This window comes from Macrotis lagotis, chromosome 1, assembly GCF_037893015.1.
Source record: "Macrotis lagotis isolate mMagLag1 chromosome 1, bilby.v1.9.chrom.fasta, whole genome shotgun sequence".
Lineage (NCBI taxonomy): Eukaryota > Metazoa > Chordata > Mammalia > Peramelemorphia > Peramelidae > Macrotis > Macrotis lagotis.
Genome location: NC_133658.1, coordinates 448,480,915 through 448,502,596, shown reverse-complemented (window position 1 = coordinate 448,502,596; position 21,682 = coordinate 448,480,915). Strand labels below are relative to the sequence as shown.

The window sequence follows — 21,682 nt, the reverse complement described above, 5'->3', positions numbered from 1 at the left end:
AAAAGTCATTTAGTCTAAAACCTTTCTTGAAATATTCAATTTCTCATCATACCTTGCATATTCCAGTTCTTTTTTGAAATGTAAATAATTACAATTTGAAAAGCTAAGGGAATTTTATTACTTTGGGTCACTTTAGTTTTATGTGCAAAAGAATATTTTTATATTGAATCAGAATTATAATAACCTCCATGATGACCCCCTATTCTGGATAAAGCTACCTAATGCAGTCACAATTAGAGATTATCTGACTTAATTATTAATATTTTCAATGCCATAAAAATCTTTTAAATCAATTTAAATTTATTGATTTAGGGTAAACATCAAGACCTTCATCTTTGTCTTAAAAGTACAATAAATAAAGCCCTCATTTTCCAGGATTGAAAAGATCACTTAAAACTTGTATATTACTTAATTTAAATTATGGTGGCCTGGTCCACCAAGTTAAAATTCAAAATTTCAAATATATAAAGAAAATTTGTACAACAGGAAGCTATTTACTCATAAAACTCAGTTAAATCATCTTTATTTACAAAACTTTATATTGAAAATTATTTCATCAAGCATCAATCTGAGCAAAACCACTGAAGTAATAGCAGTTATTTAAACTGAGGAGAGATGATTAAAAAATACATCATAAATTAATTTTGGCGAAACAAAAAAAAACTGTCAAGTTTCTTGCTGTGGCTCTTGATGATCAGCAGCAGGCTCATTTGAAGGCTGAATCAACCCTGAAGATTGCTCGTTTCTACTTTCAGGATATGGAGGTGGGGGGAAAAATCCATCTCTTGAGGAAGGAAAGTGAGGAAAGGATCTGGGTGGATAGACACTTCTCACTGTTTAAAGAAATTGGCAGAAGATCGGTTTTAGCTTTAAATATCTCCACTGCATCATAAATGAAAAAAATGCAGCAAAAGTCACTAGTTAATAACATCCCAATACATATTTGTTACAATGACTAGAAGCTCTAAGTCTCTCTGACACCAGAATAATTACATTTTGATGACATGCCTTGAAGCACTGTATCATCATGGAAATGGGTTGATTTAACAAATGATTTTCATAAACAATGAAATTTACAATTACATCTTATATATAATTATAAAGGCACATTCACAATTTTAAATCCAACTACAGTTCTTCCCTAGGGAAAAAAAATCTAATATTTTGACACATAAACAACTGAGTCAAAATTTGTCTTAGAAAAGAGAATTTTTCTTCATATGTCATTCACACAAGGAATCCAGTGTCACTTTGCTTCAGTTAGATCAGAAATACATTTTCCTTCCTTTCTTTTATCATCCCCAATTTTCAATTATCTTAATTACTATTCAAGAAACTCATTAAACAATGCATTTTAAATGTCAAAATACAAGTTATATTTATCTCTAAATGTCAAAATAAATCTGTCTCTTGGCTAATAGATCCATTAAAACATTTTTAGTTTCAAAGCAAAAGTACTACTGTAAATGCAAATTATCAAATCAAGCTGATAATGATTAAGCAATGATATACAAATACAAAGAAGAAAATAATCAATTCCCTCAAAGAGTTTATATTCTAACAGGGAGTCAACAAGTAAATATGCAATCTTATATGAATAAATAGTACACAAATACCAGCATTAAAGTGAAGTTAGCTTTCCAAATTCAAGGGGAAAATGGTAAGTTCAAAATCTATACCACAGAAACACAAATTCTAACCATGTTATTTCATTAACTATGGAACCATGCCCAACACACAATGAATGTTTAATAAATATGTACTGGATATTTAAAAAAATAGATACATGCTTTCTTCTCCAAAACCAACATAAGTTAAAAAGTTACATACTTGATAATTGAAGATGTGGTGGGCCAGGGAAATTACTTGCTGGAAAGTAACCCCTAGGAGGTCCATACATACTTCCTGGAGGAGGTGGTGTGATGGGAGGTCCTCTTCTCATTTTTGACCCTCTTGGATCTACAGGCAAAGGGCCTCGAACTAAAGGAAGAGGTGGTGGAACAAAGCCTGGGCCAGCTACTTCACTTTGAGGTGCGAGAGATGGGTCAGGCATATTTAAATTCTGTTAATAACAACAAATGACAAACAACTACAGTGACAAAAAAAGTAACAATCCTTTTCATAAAATCTTAGTCTATAGGGGACCATGGTTTTTCTTGCCCTCCTTTAAGTCATGGGTTTTCAAAGTGGGGGCTGTGGCATGACCTCTGGGGGGATGTTGAAGACTTTTGAGGATTCTTGTCCCTCTCATCATTGGCTTCCAAAGGGGCTGCTTGGGTATGGGCCCTTCAAAAATGTTAAAATCTAATTTGATCCAGGCACTAGTAGGAATTGCAAAAATCATTCTTATTTTCTCCCTATTTTCATAGGAGCAAATTTTGAACTTTGGGGTAGTAGTAGTAGTAATTCCTTGCACCTCTTTTCATTTTTCAGTGCAGTACAGAAAGTATGGATTATGATTACATTAACTGCCTCAATTTATCCTCTAATAAAATTCCCCTCTTTCCCAGACACAATGGTACCTTTGGCCTCCCAGGTTCTTGACCTCCTCCTTGTCCTTGATTTCTCACTCAATTTAAACCTTCCAAGTTATCTTTTAATTGAAAAATCTGATCACTTCTCCCCAATCATTTTTTTTTTTTTTTTAGGTTTTTGCAAGGCAAATGGGGTTAAGTGGCTTGCCCAAGGCCACACAGCTAGGTAATTATTAAGTGTTTGAGACTGGATTTGAACCCAGGTACTCCTGACTCCAGGGCCGGTGCTTTATCTACTGCACACCTAGCCACCCCGCCCCAATCATTCTTGTTGACTTAGCTTTAGCCATTTCACACTACTCATTCCTCCTGAATATCTAGTCTCCTCTCTGGGTGTTCATAACTTTTCTCTCCTGGTTCTTCTTTTGCCAGTCTGATTGTTCCCTCTTGGTTCCTTTGCTGGATTATAATCCATATCATATTGTTGATCTGTGGGTAGCCCAGAACTCTGTTCAGTACCCTCTTCTCTACATACATATTTTGACTTCATCAATTCCAGTGGATTAAATTATCATCTCTGCAGATAATCCCCAGATCTGTGTATATATCTGTAGCATTTTCCCTGAACTCCAGGACCAAATTACTTCCTGCCTATTGGTTATTTTGAACTTGATTTATCAACATGTTCCCAATTGGCCAGTTTCTGCTGAGGGCACCAGCACCTTCCAAGTTATCTGAGTTTGCAGCTGTGATGTTTAGTAACCCTGACTTCTCACTTTCCCTCACCTCATGTAGCTAATCAACTTCCAGATCTTGTTTCTACCTTCACAACACATCTCACACATATTTAGTTCTTTTTCTTCACCTTGCCAAAATGCTTACCATATCTGACCTAGATTATCTCAAGTGTCTTACCTCATTTTCCCCACTGTTTCCTCCGTTTATAATCCATATTCCAAATAGCTCCCAAAGTGATTTTCCTAAAGTGTCTCCCCATGTCACTCTTCCTAACTATAAATTCTAGTAGTTCCCTATGATTCTAGAATCAATTTTAATCCATATTTATCTTGTCCTTTAAACTTTCTACTTTGTGTAAGCTTCATAATATATGCAAATATTAATATAGTAGAAAATGAATTAATTTATAAATATACTTATATTTTGACTGTTCAATGAATGAATATTCAAGTTTTTCTTCCTGATAAGGGTACATGATTAAAAAAAACCCCACAACAATCTGGGAAGCAAGGAAGACATCCTAGATAGATGTCTGTGTTATTCTAAAATATCTCGTGAGAAGATTTCACAATTTTTTTCTGATAATACACTTTGTAGCTCTTTATTCAGGCATAGTTCATTAACTAGACAGAAAATAGCTTTAATCAACAAAATGATATATTACCTAAAGAGAGAACATATAATTAGAATGCAAGAGCACAAAGAAGTAACTCTAAAAAGCATTCCTTTGTAGTGAGTATCCTGGGAAACACACAAGATCTTTATGGCTGCATTTCCAATATGACCAAAATCAAGATTACTAATTTTTAAAAATAATATACTTAAATATTAATTAAAATATGATCAAACAATAATACATTTATTATAATAGATAAATAATAGAAGTAAATTAAATAAATACTATTAGAATAAGATTAAATGTACATTCAAAGAAAAACCAAAAGGAAGCTTAAGTTCACTTAAGAATAAGAACAGCTCAAAATCTATAAACAAAATTCCTAAGACAGGTCAGAAGATACCAACACAATTATAATTTTAAATAGGTACATTATAAACTCTTAAAAATGAGGTAGCTTTCAAGATTAATGGGATGCTAAATTTTAGGATAAAATTACGTTTTCAGTACTTACACCAAAATCATCTTTGGTATCATTCCTGCTGGATTCTATTTCTGAGGATGCCATCTCATCTAGACAGTTAAACAATGATAAACAGATTATAGTTTTTTCCTTTGTTTTTTTGCAAGACAATGGAGTTAAGTGGCTTGCCCAAGGTCACACAGCTAGGTAATTAAGTGTCTGAGGCCACATTTGAACCCAGGTACTCCTGACTCCAGGGCTGGTGATCTACATGCTGTGCCACCTAGCTACCCCCCCCATTATAGTTTTTAATCATTATTTTAATATTATTCTTTAAAGGATAATGTCACAAAATGCAATTTTATTCTCTTATTACCCATCACAGTGGTAGTAGCACACATTTTGTTATGAAACAAAGAGCTTTCAAGGACCCAGAAGAAAACAAAAAAACAAAACAAAAAATCCCCCAAACTGCAGTGGATGTGGGTGGTGGTGATTCTTTCAGCTATCTCCAGGTAACCCTGCTAGGGAAGTCAAGGAAAGATTTTTGACCTTGGTGGGCAGCTTGCTTCTATTATTTCTCAAACCTTTCTTCCTCCTACACTGTGTACTGCAGATTAGCAATTGAGAAGGAAAAAAAAAATCAATCTAATGGATATAATCCTCTATGACTCAGAGCTCTTTGTTAGGAAACAGGTTTGACACAATTTAATACACAGTTTATGGTAGCAAGAAATCCTCCAACTCTGGCCAGAGGGGGTTCCACTCCTTAAAGGGGAGGGGGGGTGAGAGCACTGGGTACAGAAGAAGCTTTAATAGGATTGATATGATACAATTCCTTCAGTCTCTCCCTTCCAAGAGTTAGACTGGTCTAACTCTTCCAGGTTACGATCTTCCTGATGTACCTTTCCTTAATATATTCCTTTTTCCTCTTCATGCATTCCATTTTATGTAAGTCTTTGATAAGTTAGGACCAGCTCCCCCTTCATTCCCCCTCCCTTTTTTGCTGTCTCTGTTCATTCTTTTCTACCTGCAAACTTAACTTCTTTGACCTTAGCTGGTCCTGACTAGTTTCTCTAAGCATTTATGAAAAGTTAACTCTTACATCACCCTGACCTTGTCTGGATCATGTTTAGATGATTCTCACCAAACAGTTGTGGGAACTAATCCAACCCATTCATTGCTTAAAACCATCTGACCTTGTCTGTCTCATGATTAAATGTGCAGGTGAGGGCATTTTGTTGCTTACACCCTGTATTTCAAATCTGAATTCAAAATCAATTTTATTTTAGTTTAGTTTTTTGCAAGGTAGTGGGGTTAAATGACTCGCCTAAGGTCACACAGCTAAGGTAATTACTAAGTATCCGAGTCCATATTTGAACTCAGGTCCTCCTGACTCCAGGTCCAGTGCTCTATCCACTGCAACACCTAGCTGCCCCTCAAAATTCTTTTAAAAAGCATTATAATTCATACAATCATAACTGGCATCTTAAAATTACAACTGTGCTAGTGGTAAAATATGAAGTCACTTTTACCTAAAATGAAAAGATAACCATGTAAGTTAACACAGTGATTTGACAGCTTAATAGGCAGTTCTGCTTTTAAGAATGAGATCATGCTAATTATATTTATTAATAAACTTTTCTTCTAATCCCATTTCCATGGTATTTTCTGATTTCAATGGAGACCTCACTGTGCACAACCATATTTGCAGGTAAACTTAGGGAAGAGATGAAAACTAAAGAGCCAAGGCAGCAGCAGGGAAGGACTGACTACAACTGAGACTGGGAAGAAAAGAGTAGATGAAGTGACAAGGTCCCACAGCTGGATGGTCATTGAGAGAATCTAAGCTCACAGAAGAAAACAGATTAGATACAGCTGTGGCTAACACTGGAAACTTGCACTTATAAACAGACTTCTCTCAGTACTCAAGATCACTTTTCCCCCAAAACAAAAAAAGAGTAAAACTTCCAAATGAATCTTCTGGTAGAGAAAAAGGATTTTTTTTTTTACTACTGTGCCTCTTTGGGTGTGATTGTGACTAAGGTTCTTGAAAACTGTGCCAGCAGAGAGCAAGATCGCCCAGGATCTGCCATGCTGGTCAGGTTTCAAAGTGGATACAGCAACAGAGCACATCTGCTTTCCAAGAATCATCCCAGCTAATTAGAGGATAAGTGCTAGAGGGTTGGCCATGCTAACTCTTGAAATGAAGACGTGTACAACATGGCTTATGTGTAGCCTCCTTCTGTTGTAGAGATGGTGGCATTCTAAATTCAAGATTCTTGACCAGTGACCAAGATGTGTATAGACTACTGGAGGATTTGAACTATACTAATCTTGATATTTCTGCTGTAGATGAAACTAGAAGATACAAGGAGATTACACCTAGAAACTAAAATGGAAAGATTAACTCAAGAGTCTGATAAAAGAATTGGCAGAATTGATCTTGCTATGTATCCAAACATAATAAGAAATGCAATTTCATGAGGTATTTGCTTGCCTTCTATTGCTTGAGATAAACATTTGCAAAAAGTATACCATGAAAAGAATTGCAACTTATGTTCCAACACAGACCTCTGCTCTGAAGAAATGGTTTATACCAAATGATCTTGTAATACCATCTTAAAGGAAATGATATGGTAAATGGGGGAGGTGGGGATAAGAAATAGGCTTGAGATTTAATTGCTACAGGGAACAATTCGGTGAGAAAATTCTTTTTACCAATTCTATCTGGCATCAACTCTGTAACTTATGGTCTTCCAGAGCTTTCCAGAGCACTAAGAAATTAAGTGATTTGACCAGAATCATAGGTCTTCATGGCTTCAAAGTCAGCTTTCTGTCCACTCCTGCCTCTTAGCTTAGGTAATACCTTTTCTAAAGGCTAACTGAAGGATGGCAGACTGATATTAACAGAAAACACCCATGGGCCCTCAGACTAAAACTATCAGAAACCCCAATTCCCCAACATTAAGCCTAGAATGGAATGAAATGGTCACATGACCCTGTGTGTGTCTGAAAGTAGGAAGAAGGAACTTGGGAGGCTGCTGTACTTTCACATTAACTGATGCTCTAAGAATTCACTTCAACAAAAGAATAAGTTATTTTGGTACGGACATGATGCAGAATAACCTGAGAAGCTCTCCTATTGTTCAAACTGTACCTTTCTCCAACATTCCCTATACTTTTTAACAGAGTGAGAATCAGTTAATTTCATAGACCAAAGTACCAGTCTTAAGCAAAGCTTCTTTTTCTGGAGTTAGGATGGCAGTTTAAAACCTTATTTAAATTTCAAAAGCTTCTCAGAATTTAACTAAAGGAAAAGAAGAATTAAAAAGGTAACCAACAAAGCAAGTAATGAGGCAGAACAGAGCTGTCAATGGAGGGACAGGGCAATGAAGTGATAACAGTAACTCTCCATTCAGAGGTCAGAATTCCAGCAATCTCCAATTGCTAGAAGATAGCCCTGAACCCAAACCAAGAGAAAAGGGCCTCTGGGCATCCGAAATAGTGTTCTTCAAGTCTTAGCCACTCATAGTCTTTTCCTCCAAAGGAGCTTAACAGCTTCCTTGACTCTCAGTTAACCCAAAATTTCTTAGTTTTCTGGTTTTCCAGGCCACAAGCCTACTTACAGAAAAATTAGAAATAGAAAAACCATAGAGCAGAGAGAAGAAAATTAGAGGATGTGTTACAGGGAAATGCAAAGACCAAAACCAGTGGCCAGCTAACTTTTTTTTTTAGGTTTTTGCAAGACAAATGGGGTTAAGTGGCTTGCCCAAGGCCACACAGCTAGGTAATTATTAAGTGTCTGAGACCGGATTTGAACCCAGGTAAGTCAGGGCTGGTGCTTTATCCACTGCGCCACCTGCCACCTAGCTGCCCCGATGCCAGCTAACTTCAAAAGAAACCAAAAAACCTATCTAGTATAAGAAAGCATAGTCATAAAATGAAATTGCATTCAGTACACTGTTTTAGATAAGAAAAAAGTATACAGGCATTTTAGAAAACTTCACATTTAAGCTTCAGTTACCTGACAATAAGGTATTTCAATCATTTGAACTCTGTAGGAATTATTGAGTCATTCATTTTACTTACTGAGTAATGACCACACAAGATCCATTGAAAGAGCAGAAAACTTGAAGTTTAAAAAAACCTGAGTTCCAATCACAATTCCTCATACAGAAACTAATTAGGTACACGATTAAGTCAAATTCATAAACTTCTTAGTCTCAGTCTCTCATATGCTAAATGGGGCTAATAATACCTAAGTACTTGTTCTCAGAGTTTCTGTAAATGATGGGTGAAGCTTAGATCTGTATAAAGATAAATGCCATATAAATATCAGTTCTTAAATGCATACCATTCTCAACCAATCAACAAGCATTTTTTAAGGTTGACGTTATGCTAATAAAAGTAAAACAATCTCCATTCTCAAAAAGCTTACTTTTTTTTTTTAAGGTTTTTGCAAGGCAAATAAGTGGCTTGCCCAAGACCACACAGCTAGGTAATTATTAAGTGTCTGAGACCAGATTTGAACCCAGGTACTCCTGACTCCTGGGCCAGTGATTTATCTACTGAGCTACCTAGCACCCCCAAAAAGCTTACATTCTAATGGGAGACACAACATATACATACAAACAAGGCAACCTTGTATGGGAAGGCACTAGCAAGTTGGGGTGTCCAGGAAAATCCTACAGCAGAGCTGAATTCTGAAAGAAACTAGGGATTCCAGAAAGCAAAAGCTCAGAGAGAAGGCATTTCAGAAATGGGGGCATACATTTCAAAGGAACTGGAATGGGAGTTGAAGCCCATATGTGAGCAATAGCAAATAGATCAGTGTAGCTAGACCAAAAAAGGAGGAGAGGAGAAATGTAAAAAATGAAAAGGTAGAAAGGGGCCAGGTTGTACTGAACAGAAGTGCCAGAATATATTAAATTTGATTCTGCAGGTAATAAGAAACAATAGTAGTTTACTGGGGATCAGACATGAACTTTTGTAAAATTATAATGGCAGGCACATGGAAGAAGAACAAGATCACTATCTACCAGAGTTTCCTTGTATCCTACATATAGGTTAGGCTAGTTTAGGGGGCTTTATTGCAAAAAAAAAAAGTTCTCTGGGACTTAATTAGACTCAAGGGCTACTTCCACTAGAGCTTCCTGGTGGTCTCTGATCTTAGGACCTTGACTTCCTGGTTTCCTGAAGGTATAAAACAGCCCAACCATAAGAAGTCAGAGCCCTTCAGAATTAGCAGATGATGTCCTAAAGGTCAGAACTCTCTGATGTCTGGCCTAGATACAATTTCCTGTGTTCTTAACCCTTTAAGTTCCCTCTAATTCAGATAAATGCTGCAGAATTCTTTTCTAAATATTCTCTCTTTTTAATGGCTGAGTAAATCTCCTTTTGTAACTGAATGACCTATGAATGTCCCATTGTCCCAATACTGAGCCTAAACAACAGTGAGCAGTGATGACAGTCTGTATTAAGATAAGTGGCTATGTGAGTAGAAAGAAGAAATGTGTGATAGATGTGGAGGTGAGAATGATATGCCAACTAAATGCACATGTGAGATAGTAATCAATAAACATTTTTAATAAATGCTCACTCCTTGCCAAATACTGTTGCTAGCTCCCAAGGTCCATACAATTCTAACCAGAGATGACCTCAGTTCTGCCCACAAGGGTGCAGTCTCAACTTGGTCTTCAATCAACAAGACAATTCTTCCACTGATCCCTTACTTTTTTTTATTTTTAAGAGCATTTATTTAGGGCCATTTGATTCCATGCCAGGCCCTAGATGAGGGGCTAGAAAAGTTGATTTTTATGTATCACTATAGTGGACTATATACAACATATACAGAAGTAGGGGCTGATGTCCCATGAAATGGAAACTAGTCAGTCACACAGATGATGCCTGAAGTGGAGGGCTGTGGGTTTTCCCAAATGTGGCACCAGGCCCATGAGCAGGCACACACGTGGCCAAATATGGGAAGATTCACCTATTTAGTTGTTCAATTGTCCAAAATTTCTATCTTGCCTTTTCTTCCTCTCAGTTGAGAAAGCTTCATATTCTCCACGGTGACCTCTCCAGCTGCATGCTGCTTTCATCCTCAGATTCAGAACTTTCTCCTGAACCAAGTTTTTCAGAATCAGAGCTGCTGACTTCCACCACAGCCACATCCTTTTCTTTTCTTTTCTTTTTTTTGTTGTTTTTTTTTTTTAGGTTTTTGCAAGGCAAATGGAGTTGAGGCTTGCCCGAGGCCACACAGCTAGGTAATTATTAAGTGTCTGAGATTTGAACCCAGGTACCCCTGACTCCAGGGCCAGTGCTTTATCCACTACGCCACCTAGCTGCCCCACCACATGCTTTTCAATGACTTTTTCCAGAGAGTCCTCTACATTATCAATATTAAATAGGCCTGGGGGCCCTGCTGCCATTTCCTCTCTTAATTTGTTGTTCGCCTGCTCCATATAAGGTAGAAAGTTCTTCACTCTTTTTAAAAGGCTGCTCCTCTCTACCCGCATAGTCCTCAGGCCCTGGCTCGGCTCCTGCCTCCAGAACCCATGAGCAGCTTGTCCTGAACCCTGCCCCCCTCCCCGGCCTCTCCAGCCCAGCCATGCGGGCCGTGAGCTAGCGGAGCAGGGAGACGCCGCCTGATCCCTTATTGATGGGAAGATAGGAAGGAAGGATTCATTAAAAGTCTATTATGGGTAGCTAGGTGGTGCAGTGGATAGAGCACCAGCCCTGGAGTCAGGGGTACCTGAGTTCAAATCCAGCCTCAGACACTTAATAATTACCTAGCTGTGTGGCCTTGGGCAAGCCACTTAAACCCATTTACCTTGCAAAAAAAACAACAACTAAAAAAAGTCTTTTATGCACCAAGCAATTTACAAATATCTCATTTGAGCTTCAAAATGATACTGCTGAAACTGAAAATTAATTTTTAATTCTATTTTGGAGACTCAATAAAGATAAGATTTAATATTTCCCTAACTGAACCTTACTCTTGCAAGTTTTCTCAGATAACCTCAAGTCACTAGGGGTACATTCCATTCTTATAACTTGCATCTCCATCCTAATCTAGTAACTTGTACCTCCACCCTTGAGACTTGTACCTTTACCCTTGTAACTGTTCATGTACCATTCTCATGCTGTAGAAAACTTACTTAATTTAAAGGTTAGGCTAATTCAAAGTGTTGTAGCCACTCCCAAATCCTTATCACATGTCTGGTTTATGGTTAAGGAAGTTTCAGAAGGAGGGATCCAAATGATATAATGTCAAGGCAATCAAAAGAAGGCACACCTATGTTACTCAAGATTTTGTTGTGTCATACTGTTAATCACTATAAATGACCCTGTCAGCCCTCACTTGGGAGTCTTTGATTATTGCATGACTTTATTTACTGGCAACTGCTAGCCTTGCTAATAAATAGATCAAGCTTGGAACTTTGTTTCTCGGAATTTCTCTCATGATATCAGGGAGGTAAATACCATGATGAGCTCCAGGTTACAACTGAAGAAACTGAGATGAACAGAGAGGAAAACTGATTTGCTCAGGGTTAAACAGGATTTGAACTCAGGTCCTGTGTGGTCTTTCTGTTGTACTATCTAATTGGCTGGAGACTAAGTGAATTCTTAAGAGAGAGAGCAGACTATTTTTAATGCACAAAATTTAAAATTTTTCATGAACAAAGTCAATGCAGTTAGAATAAAAAGAGAAGATGGTTACTAGGAAAAAAACCTCTAAACAAGGGAGAAGAGGATAATCAAATATATGAGATATTCTCCAAGTGATTAAAGGAAGTAAAAAAGCAGTGTTCAAAAGAATACAAAGATATTAAGTCATATAAAAGAACACTCCAAATCACTAATAAATTAAATTAATTACATAAATTAAAATTAAATTAAATAAATTAAAATAACTGAGTTTTCACTTCATTCCTATTAGGCTGGCAAAGCTGGCAAAAGATAAAATAGTAAATGTTAAAGATTGTGGGAAATTAGGCACACATGTATGATTGATAAAGCTATAATATGGTCCATCATTTTGTAAAACTATTTGGAAGAATAACAGTTCTTTAACCTACCAATTTTATTATTATTAAGCAGCAAATATCGTAAGAAAATCAATGGGGGAGGGGGAACATGGCAAATACGAAAATGTTTTGTTAAGACTTCAAATGTATAACTGATATGTTCCTTGATTTTTTTAATGGTGGGAGAGGGGTTGAGGAAGAGAATTTGGAAAGCAAAATTTTTAGATGATAGCAAAAATTAAATAATGACTTTGGAGAAAAACAATGAAAGACATATCTTATAAGCAAAAAGATCAAAGTCTATAGATATAAGATGAATATCTTTTGGTAAACAAAATTTACTGAATACCTATATATTTTCCTACACTGATAATATGTAATTTCAGAATAAAGAAAATGGGTAGACACAGGTGAGGAGGACCATATTGGAAAATATGGTCTAGGAGTAAAGAATGAGATGTAAAAAACTTGAAGACTGTATTAAGAAAACAAGAAATACTTTATTTGCTTATCTCTATGGAGAAGGTAGAAGTTTAAAACCAACAGGAGATAGAGAATGTTATAAATTACAAAATAGATTTTTTGACTACATTAATTTTTTTTGGGGGGGGGGTTTAAGTGACTTGCCCAAGGTCACATAGCTAGGTAGTCATTTAGTGTCTGAGGCTGAAATTGAACTCAGTTTCTACTGCCTCCAGGGTTGGTGCTTTATCCACTGCACTAACCAAGCTGCCCCTTGACTGTATTAAATTAAAATTTTTTGCATAAATAAAAAAATGCAACCAAGATTAGAATATAGAAAGATGAAAAACAATTTTTCATAGTGATTCTGATTCTTATAAAGGACTCCTTTCTAAAATATATAGAGAACTAAATCAAATTTGTAAGATTATAAGTCATTTTTCAATTAGTAAATGGTCAAAGGATATGAACAGGCAGTTTTCAGATGAAGAAATTAAAGCTATTTAATAAATAAAGCTATATTATTTATATCATGAACCAATGCTCTAAATCATAACTAATTATGCATTTCTCTAAACAATGATGATTAAATGGGCAGCTGGGTGGTGCAGTGGATAGTGTTGGCCTCAGAGTCAGGAGGATAGGAGTTCAAATCTGTTCTCAAGTCACTTGCCACTTACTAGCTTTGTGACCTTTGTGACCTTTGTGTCACTTAACCTTGACTGCCTCCAAACCATGGCCATCTCCAACCGTCCTGATTCATATCTGGTCTCTGGACCCAGATGGCTCTGGAGGAGAAAGTGAGGCTGGTGACTTACAGTACCCCCTCACTCAAATCCAATTTATGTGCTTGTCATAGTGTCACCTCCCTGATGTTGTGGTCTTCTTCAAAAGCAGAATATTTAGATAAGATGATGATTACATCTAATTATGATTAGGTAAGATGACCAAAACAGAAAATTATCAATGTTGGAGAGGATGTGGGGAAACTGGGACTCTAATGTACTGTTGGTGGAGTTGTGAATGGATCTGACCATCCAAGAGAAATTTGGAACTATGTCCAAATAGCAATAAAACTGTGCATACCCTTTGATTCAGCAATACCTCTACTAGGTCTATAACCAAAGAAATCATAAAAAAAATAGAAAAAATCCCACATGTACAAAAATATTTATAGCAACTCCTATGTAGTGGCCAAAGAATTGGAAATTGAAGGAATGCCCATTAATTGGGGAATGGCAGAACCAGTTATGGTGTATGACTATTATGGAGGATATCATGAAAAAGGACTTCAGAAAAGCATGGAAAGACTTGAATGAACTGAAGTAAGCAGAACCAAGAGAACATTGTACACATTAACAAAAACACTGTAGGCTGAACAACTCTGATGGATGCAGTTCCTCTCAGCAGTTTATACTGCTAGGGCAATCCTAAGAGACCTGTTATAGAAATGTCATCCACATTCAGAGAAAAAACTGGAGTCTAGGGGTGGTTAGGTGGCATAAGTGGATAAAGCACAGGCCCTGGAGTCAGGAGTACCTGGGTTCCAATCCGGTCTCAGACACTTAATAATGACCTAGCTGTGTGGCCTTGGGCAAGCCACTTAACCCCATTTGCTTTGCAGAAAAAAAAAACCTAAAAAAAACCCCCCAAACCTAAAAAAAACTGGAGTCTGAATGAAGAGCAAAATATACTATCTATGTTAAGTTTTTAAAACTTCTCTTATGATTTTTCTTTCTTTCTCATGTTTTTTTCCCTCCTTAGTTCTAATTCCTCTTTCATGACATGACTAATATGGAAATATATAAAACACTACTGTATATGTATAACTTTTACCAGACTGTTCACTGCTGGCGGGGGGGTGGGGGTGGGGTGGGGAGAGAAGGAAAGGTGGGAGGAAAATGTGGAATTCATAAACTTCCAAATGGAAGAACTACCTTTGTCAATAATTGGAAAAATATAATAAAATAATAAAGAAAATATCTAGCCAAAAAACTATTTTTTTGAGAAAGAGTTGGAAAGCATTGGACATAATAAATATAAGTAATACTGTCAAAAATGAAATGTTACATTTTAACAAACAGAAATTATCTCTTTACTGATGTACTGGCTACCCCCTATTTTTGGATTGTTTAAGATATAAATATACATACACACATATATACCTACATGTTTGATAAACATACAGATGCATAATATGAGATGGATGATGTTAAAGAAGTAGTTGTACTGTGTAACAGCACTTGTGGGAGCCTGCTTATTCCATTCTAATGCTTCAGTGTATGCACAGATTATTCTCATAAAAGTATAGGAAGAAGTTATTGTGTTTCAAAAATTGACCATGTACTAGGACATAAAAACCTAATAATCAATTGTAGAAAGGCAGAAATAGTGAATACATCTTTCTCAGATCATAATGCAATAAAAATCATGTGTAATATTAGGCCAGGGAGATATAGAGCCAAAACTAATTGGAAATTGAATAACCTCATTTTAAAGAATGAGTAGACCAGACAACAAATTATAGGAAGAATTAATTATTTTATCCTAGATGACAATAATGAACCAATATACCAAAACCTATGGGATACATTCAAGGCGGCTGTCAGGGAATATATTATATCTTTAAATGCTTATATGAACAAATTAAGAGAAATAGTAAATCAATGAACTAAATATGCAACTAAAAAAATTAGAGGAAAAAAAATTAACCCCCCCCAGTTAAATACCAAACTAGAAATTCTAAAAATTAAAGGAGAAATTAATAAAATCGAAATCAAGAAAACTATTGAACTAATAAATAAAACCAAGAGTTGGTATTATGGGAGCAGCTAGGTGGCACAGTGGCTAGAGCACCAGCCCTGGAGTCAGGAGTACCTGAGTTCAAATCCAGCCTCAAACACTAAATAATTACCTGTGTTGGCCTTGGGCAAAGCCACTTAACCAACCATTACCTAGCAAAAACTTTAAAAAAAAAAAAAGGCGTTATGAAAAAAACAATAAAATTGATAAAGCTTTGGTCAATTTGAGTAAAGAAAAGAAAACCAAATTGCTAGTATCATAAATGAAAAAAGGTGAAGTCACCACCAATGAAGAGGAAATTAAAATAATAATTTGGAATTATTTTGCACGACTCTATGCCAATAAACTTGATAATCTAAATGAAATGGATGAATACTTACAAAAATATAAGTTGCCCAGGTTAAATGAAGAGGAAATTAAATACCTAAATAACCCTATCTCAAAAAAAGAAATTCAACAAGCCATTATTGAACACCCTAAGAAAAAAATCACCAGGGCCAGATGGAATCCCAAGTGAATTCTATCAAACATTTAAGGAACAACTGGTTCCAATTCTATATAAACTATCTGGAAAAATAGGTGATGACAGAACTCTGCCTAACTCTTTCTATGTCACCAATATGGTGCTGATATCTAAACCAGGAAGAATGAAAACAGAGTAAGAAAATTATAGACCTATCTTCCTGATGAATATAGATGCAAAAATATTAAATAAAATCTTCGCAAAATGACTACAACAAGTTATCACTAGGATAATATATTATGACCAAGTAGGATTTATCCCAGGAATGCAAGGTTGGTTCACTATTAGGAAAACTGTCAGTATAATTAATTATATCAACAACAAACCTATCAGAAATCATACAATCATATCAATAGATGCTGAAAAAGCTTTGGACAAAATACAGCACTCATTCCTATAAAAACACTGGAGAGTGTAGGAATAAATGGATTGTTCCTCAGAATAATAAACAGTATCTATCTGAGACCATCAACAAGCATTATATGCAATGGGGATAGGTTAGAGGCATTCCCAATAAAATAAAGGGTGAAACAAGGATGCCCATTATCACCACTACTATTCAATAACATATTAGAAATGTTCAGCTTCAGTAATAAGAAAAAGAAATTGAAGGAATCAGAATAGGGAAGGAAGAGACAAAACTCTCACTGACTTTAATATGGAACTCTTGTACATACTTGGTTTAGTCCATCTACTTTTCCCAATTTATCCTTTTTAAAGCCATTTCTACTTTGTATTTTTTATAAAAATCTCTGCAAATTTTTCATCTTTTGTCTAATTGTTATGCTTTCAATTTGATCAGTAAAAGCTCTCGTATAATTTTTCTTTACAAGAGAAAAAGATAATGCTGCAAGAAAGAGAGAGAAGGGAAAAAGGACAAGAAAGATATTGAATCACATACCAATAGTCACCTAATATAAATAGGTCACCTATAAACCAAGAATTGTTTAATATATACGTGAAGAATTATTTTCAGTTTTTTTACAAATTTTCCAGGAATCAATAAAAAAAAAATAATAGTAAGACTAATCATGCCTTCTAAATTTACTATGACTCTTGCTTGCAATTCCTGTTGAAGAAAAAAAAGCTGCAATGTCACAATGGGCAAACTACTAAAAAAGTAAAAGGTACAATGTTCTCTCCCTAGTAAACTTTGAAAATTACAAATAGAACTTCTATATTGGTTTAAAATGTTTTAATGGCTAAAACTATCATGAAATACAAATGTAAACTTAGACTATCAACAAGAAAAAACATTACAATACTGTTCTGCTAACAAACAAAGGCTATGATTTACTTCTTAGAATTTGAGTGCTTAATTATAATGACTCTCTTCTTTTGACTGCCCATGATGTCAATGTAGATTTGTTTTGGGCATTTGAAGAAGCATATTTTTAATAAATTTTTTTCTGTGCAAGTGTCTTTAAAGTATTATGTTCAAATTGCTAAACTTCAGCTCATAATTTTGTAGCTGATCTTAAACCATTACCTAATCTATACTCTTAATTTTACAACTGAGAAATCCAAAAACAGAAAGGTTGATTTGTCCAAAGAATCACAATGTCAGAACAAGTACTAAACACCAAGGGAACTTGTTCCAGTAGTGGTTTTTATACTACAGCACAATGTAACCTCAAATGAATTACAGAAACTCAACTATTTTAATGAATGATGTTTTAAACTTTTGTATTAAGTTTGTATTAAGTTGTATTTAAACTTTTGTATTAAGTATGGGACACTTGTGTCATGAAAACAATCACAATTTATCTGGTTTTGCTGGGTTTTTGTTCCTCCCCTTCGTTCCAGTGCCTTATAATGAGGTATAGAGTCATGCTAATTGCTCCTTAGACTCTTAGCTGGCCAATTCTACATACCTGAATGAGGAATAACCATTCTGCGGTCTCTATCCCACGGAGGTGACAGAGATCCAGTGTCTGAAGGTGCTCTGTGGGGATCAGATAATTCTCCTCTCTCATTGGCATTCTGATATTCCAGAGGATGTCCTGGTCCTCTTGAACCTAAATAGAGAAATAAATGAGAAAATGTTTTATGTAAACGCAAAGAATTAGTTCCACTGAATTTAAACAGTGGACTGCACTGGAAGGGTACACCAAATAATAAATTTTGAGTTGTTAGAACAACTAGACAAAAAATTTACAAGGGAAAGAAAATTATGTCTATAAACTAATTTTCAGGGTATTGTTTTGTGCTATTTTTTTAAAAGATACCTACACAAAATCAATGTACAAATTCAAATTACAAAGTAAACTGAAGATTAAAATAGAATTCTATGTTAAGGTATGGATATCAAAATAGTAAGAAGGCTTTTGTAAAGTTTGTCAACCCTGGGAGGCTACATAACACATTCTAAAAATTAATGCTATTGTTGCTTATAGTATTTTTGAAATTCCTTTTTAGGAGGAGTTGTATGTATGTCACTTAAGAAAATTACAGAAGCACAAGATATAGAATTAGTCACATACCTTTTCTCCTACCTCCCCACAAAAAATATTATCAAATTTTTACCACCCACCTTATTTTTTTTTTAGATTTTTGCAAGGCAAATGGGGTTATGTGGCTTACCCAAGGCCACACAGAGGTAATTATTAAGTGTTTGAGGCCAGATTTGAAACTCAGGTACTCCTGACTCCAGGACTGGTGCTCTATCCACTGTGCCATCTAGCCGCCCCTCCACCCACCTTATTCAACAGACTTGATGCCAAAATGACTTTTGGTTGTTTCCAAAAATTAAATCCACCAATGGTTTGAGGATATTTAAAAGAAAATGTTTCACTCAAAGACAGCACTTTTGAAATAAAGGTAGAACCTCCAACACTATTACAAGGAGCTTAACACTTATTTGGTATGCTTATAAATCAAATACTTTGGTAAAAACCTAATCTAATTTCAAAGTCTATAGAAAAATTTCAAATTAAATATTAAGTTCTAGCACAGAGTGATGGGGACAGTATAGTAGCTGAAGGTTAGCCTTATAGACAAGAAGACCTAGGACATATACTTCCTGGGCAAGGAATTTACTTTTTAGTACCCCAGTGAACTTTCTTAGACCATGGTATTAGAATTCACTGTCCTAACAAAGTTTCAAGAGAGGAGTGGAAAGGAGGAAAGGTCGGGGTATCAACTGAGGAATGGTTGAATAAATTATGGAATATGAATAGGATATTATTTTACATTAAGAAATGATGAAAGTACATTCAACCGAGATCAATGTATAACATGGAACCAATATAAACACTAAGTTCTGTTAGTGGGGGGTGGGGGGAGGGAAGCAAGAATGGGGGAAAAATTGTAAAACTCAAAATAAATAAACTTTCTTTAAAAAAAATAGATGATGAAAGGAATGGGAGTGGTTTCAATAAAATCTGGGGAAATTTCAAGAACTATACAGAGTGAAGTGAGACTAACCAGGAGAACAATTTATACTACAACAACAATAACAATGTAAAAAACAATTTAATTACCTTCCCCATTCTGCCAGGGGTGTGTGCCAGAAGCCAGCTTAGGCCAAGAGAACCAATTATCCACTTTTCAATTTGAGTATTATATATCAAATTGCAAGTACTTACAAAGCAAGGCTTGATTTTTTAAATTTAATTTTTATTTATTTAAGGCAATAGGGTTAAGAGTGACTTGCCCAAGGTCACACAGCTAGGCAAGTCTCAAGTGTCTAAGGTCAAATTTGAACTCAGGTCCTCCTGACTCCACAGGGCTGGTGCTCTAATCTACTACACCACCTAGCTGCTCCCTTGATTTATTTTTTAATTGACTGTCTAGTCTTAAGAGTGTGATGGAAAAGATTAATAATACAGATTACATCTGAAAGTGTAACCTGCATACATTTCTCAGAGAGTTGTTATTGAACATTTACCAGCACAGCACACTACTGCACATCAGGAGCAGTCATAACAGGGATTAATGTATTCAAAGTGCAGAATAAAACATCTGCTTTTGGCTAAGACCAATGGGGAATTCATTGTGCTTGACTATGCAAATCTGTTACAAGGTTTTTGCTTTTCTTTTCAATGGTAGAGGTAGAGGTGAAGTCAGGAGGGACAGGGAGCTACAGATAAAATTTTAAAAAGAGAGACAATAGAAGGTAAATCACAAGAAATTCCAGACAAGTGGGACAGTTTTGAAAGTTACAGGTTGAATATATTGTGAACTTAGAAAAGTTTAAGTTCTTCATAGGAGAGATTCAATTTCATATATACTTCCCCTCCTGTTCTATAATGTATATGAAAATAATTTTGTTTCTTGTTAGTTAAAAAAGTTAAAACTTTATTTTATCAAAGCCTTTTCTGAATTTACAGAAATAAATCATGAAAATATAAATCACATTAATCATTTTTATGGTAATCTGCTTTATTATATTCATAGTTTTTCTAATATTCAACCAGTCTGATTCAATGTATATATTGCTGGTCATAATACATAATATTTTAAGTCTCCTTCAGTAATATATATTCAATATTTTTACATTAATATTCACTGGAGACACTAGCTTATACTTTAGTTTACGTATTAGGATCATATTTGTCTAAAAGAAGGAATCTGTGAAAGCATCCTTTCTTTCCCTCCTTTTGTAAACAATTTATATAATATTTTAATTATTGATTCTTTGAATGTTTGATAGAATCTACCTGTAAATCCATCAAGGTTTTAGGGAGGTATTTTCTTTTTTTCCTTTGGGATTATTCAATTTCTTTTTTCTGAAACTGAGCTGTTTCAATCCTCTATTTCTTCACTTAATGTACACATTTTATGTTTTTGTAACTAATCTTCTATTCAATTTATTTTATAAGTTTTATTGGCATGTAAATAATAATTCCCTTTTTCTTCAGTTGTAAATTTTCTTTTTTTTCTTACTGGATTAGTTAGTGGTCTATTAATAATTTTTAAATTTTTATTTTCCTAAGTTTTATTTATGATCTTTTGGGGGTATTTTTGTTTTATATTTTTATCTCCCTTTATCTCCTTTATCTGCTTCATTCAGTGACCTGTTCTAGTTCTTTTTTGTTGATGGGCATGACAACATAAAATCTTTCCTAAGGACTTTTCTGATTGTATCTCAAGTTTTAATATTCTTATTACTGTCATTGTCTTTAATGAAATTATCCATTAGTCCTTTCTGATTAGCTCTTTTTCCTACCAGTCTTCAGACTAAATTAAATAATTTAGGCTATCTCTAGGTTGGAATGAACCAGTCAAAAAAACATTTTATGTTTAAATATTTAGTTGCTTAAATATAAAATTATAAATACACACACAAGAGGAAATATTTCTAAAGAAGTATTAAGTGAATACTATATACCCAGAGTTAAATGAATTCTTTGTTAAAATGCATGTTACCAATATTTATCTTCATCAAAACAAACCAAAAAAAGGGACAAAAAGTAGGCAATAAGAGAAAGTAAAAGGAAGGGAATAATAAATTTCACCAGTTTTTTAGATGGAAACAAGAACAGAAATGTTGTTTAGAAGCCTTTTTAAAGGTAAATTCATAGGAACCAAAAAGGATGGGTTTTAATCCTTTACAACTTTAACTAAAAT

At 35.0% G+C, this 21,682-nt stretch overlaps 1 protein-coding gene across 8 annotated transcripts in view; it reads right to left on the bottom strand.

Moving 5' to 3' along the window:
• Nucleotides 1–280: 280 nt before the first annotated feature.
• Nucleotides 281–21,682, bottom strand: part of MIA2 (MIA SH3 domain ER export factor 2) — a 135,238-nt gene continuing 113,836 nt past the window's right edge. For all 8 annotated transcript variants that reach the window (XM_074213431.1, XM_074213427.1, XM_074213429.1 and 5 more), the window contains 4 exons: nt 17,986–18,129; nt 4,343–4,401; nt 1,831–2,062; nt 281–833 (listed from right to left, as the gene is read on the bottom strand). In XM_074213431.1, coding sequence (XP_074069532.1) covers nt 667–833; nt 1,831–2,062; nt 4,343–4,401; nt 17,986–18,129 — 602 coding nt within the window. In that variant the 3' untranslated portion in view covers nt 281–666. The remainder of the gene's footprint in view (nt 834–1,830; nt 2,063–4,342; nt 4,402–17,985; nt 18,130–21,682) is intronic.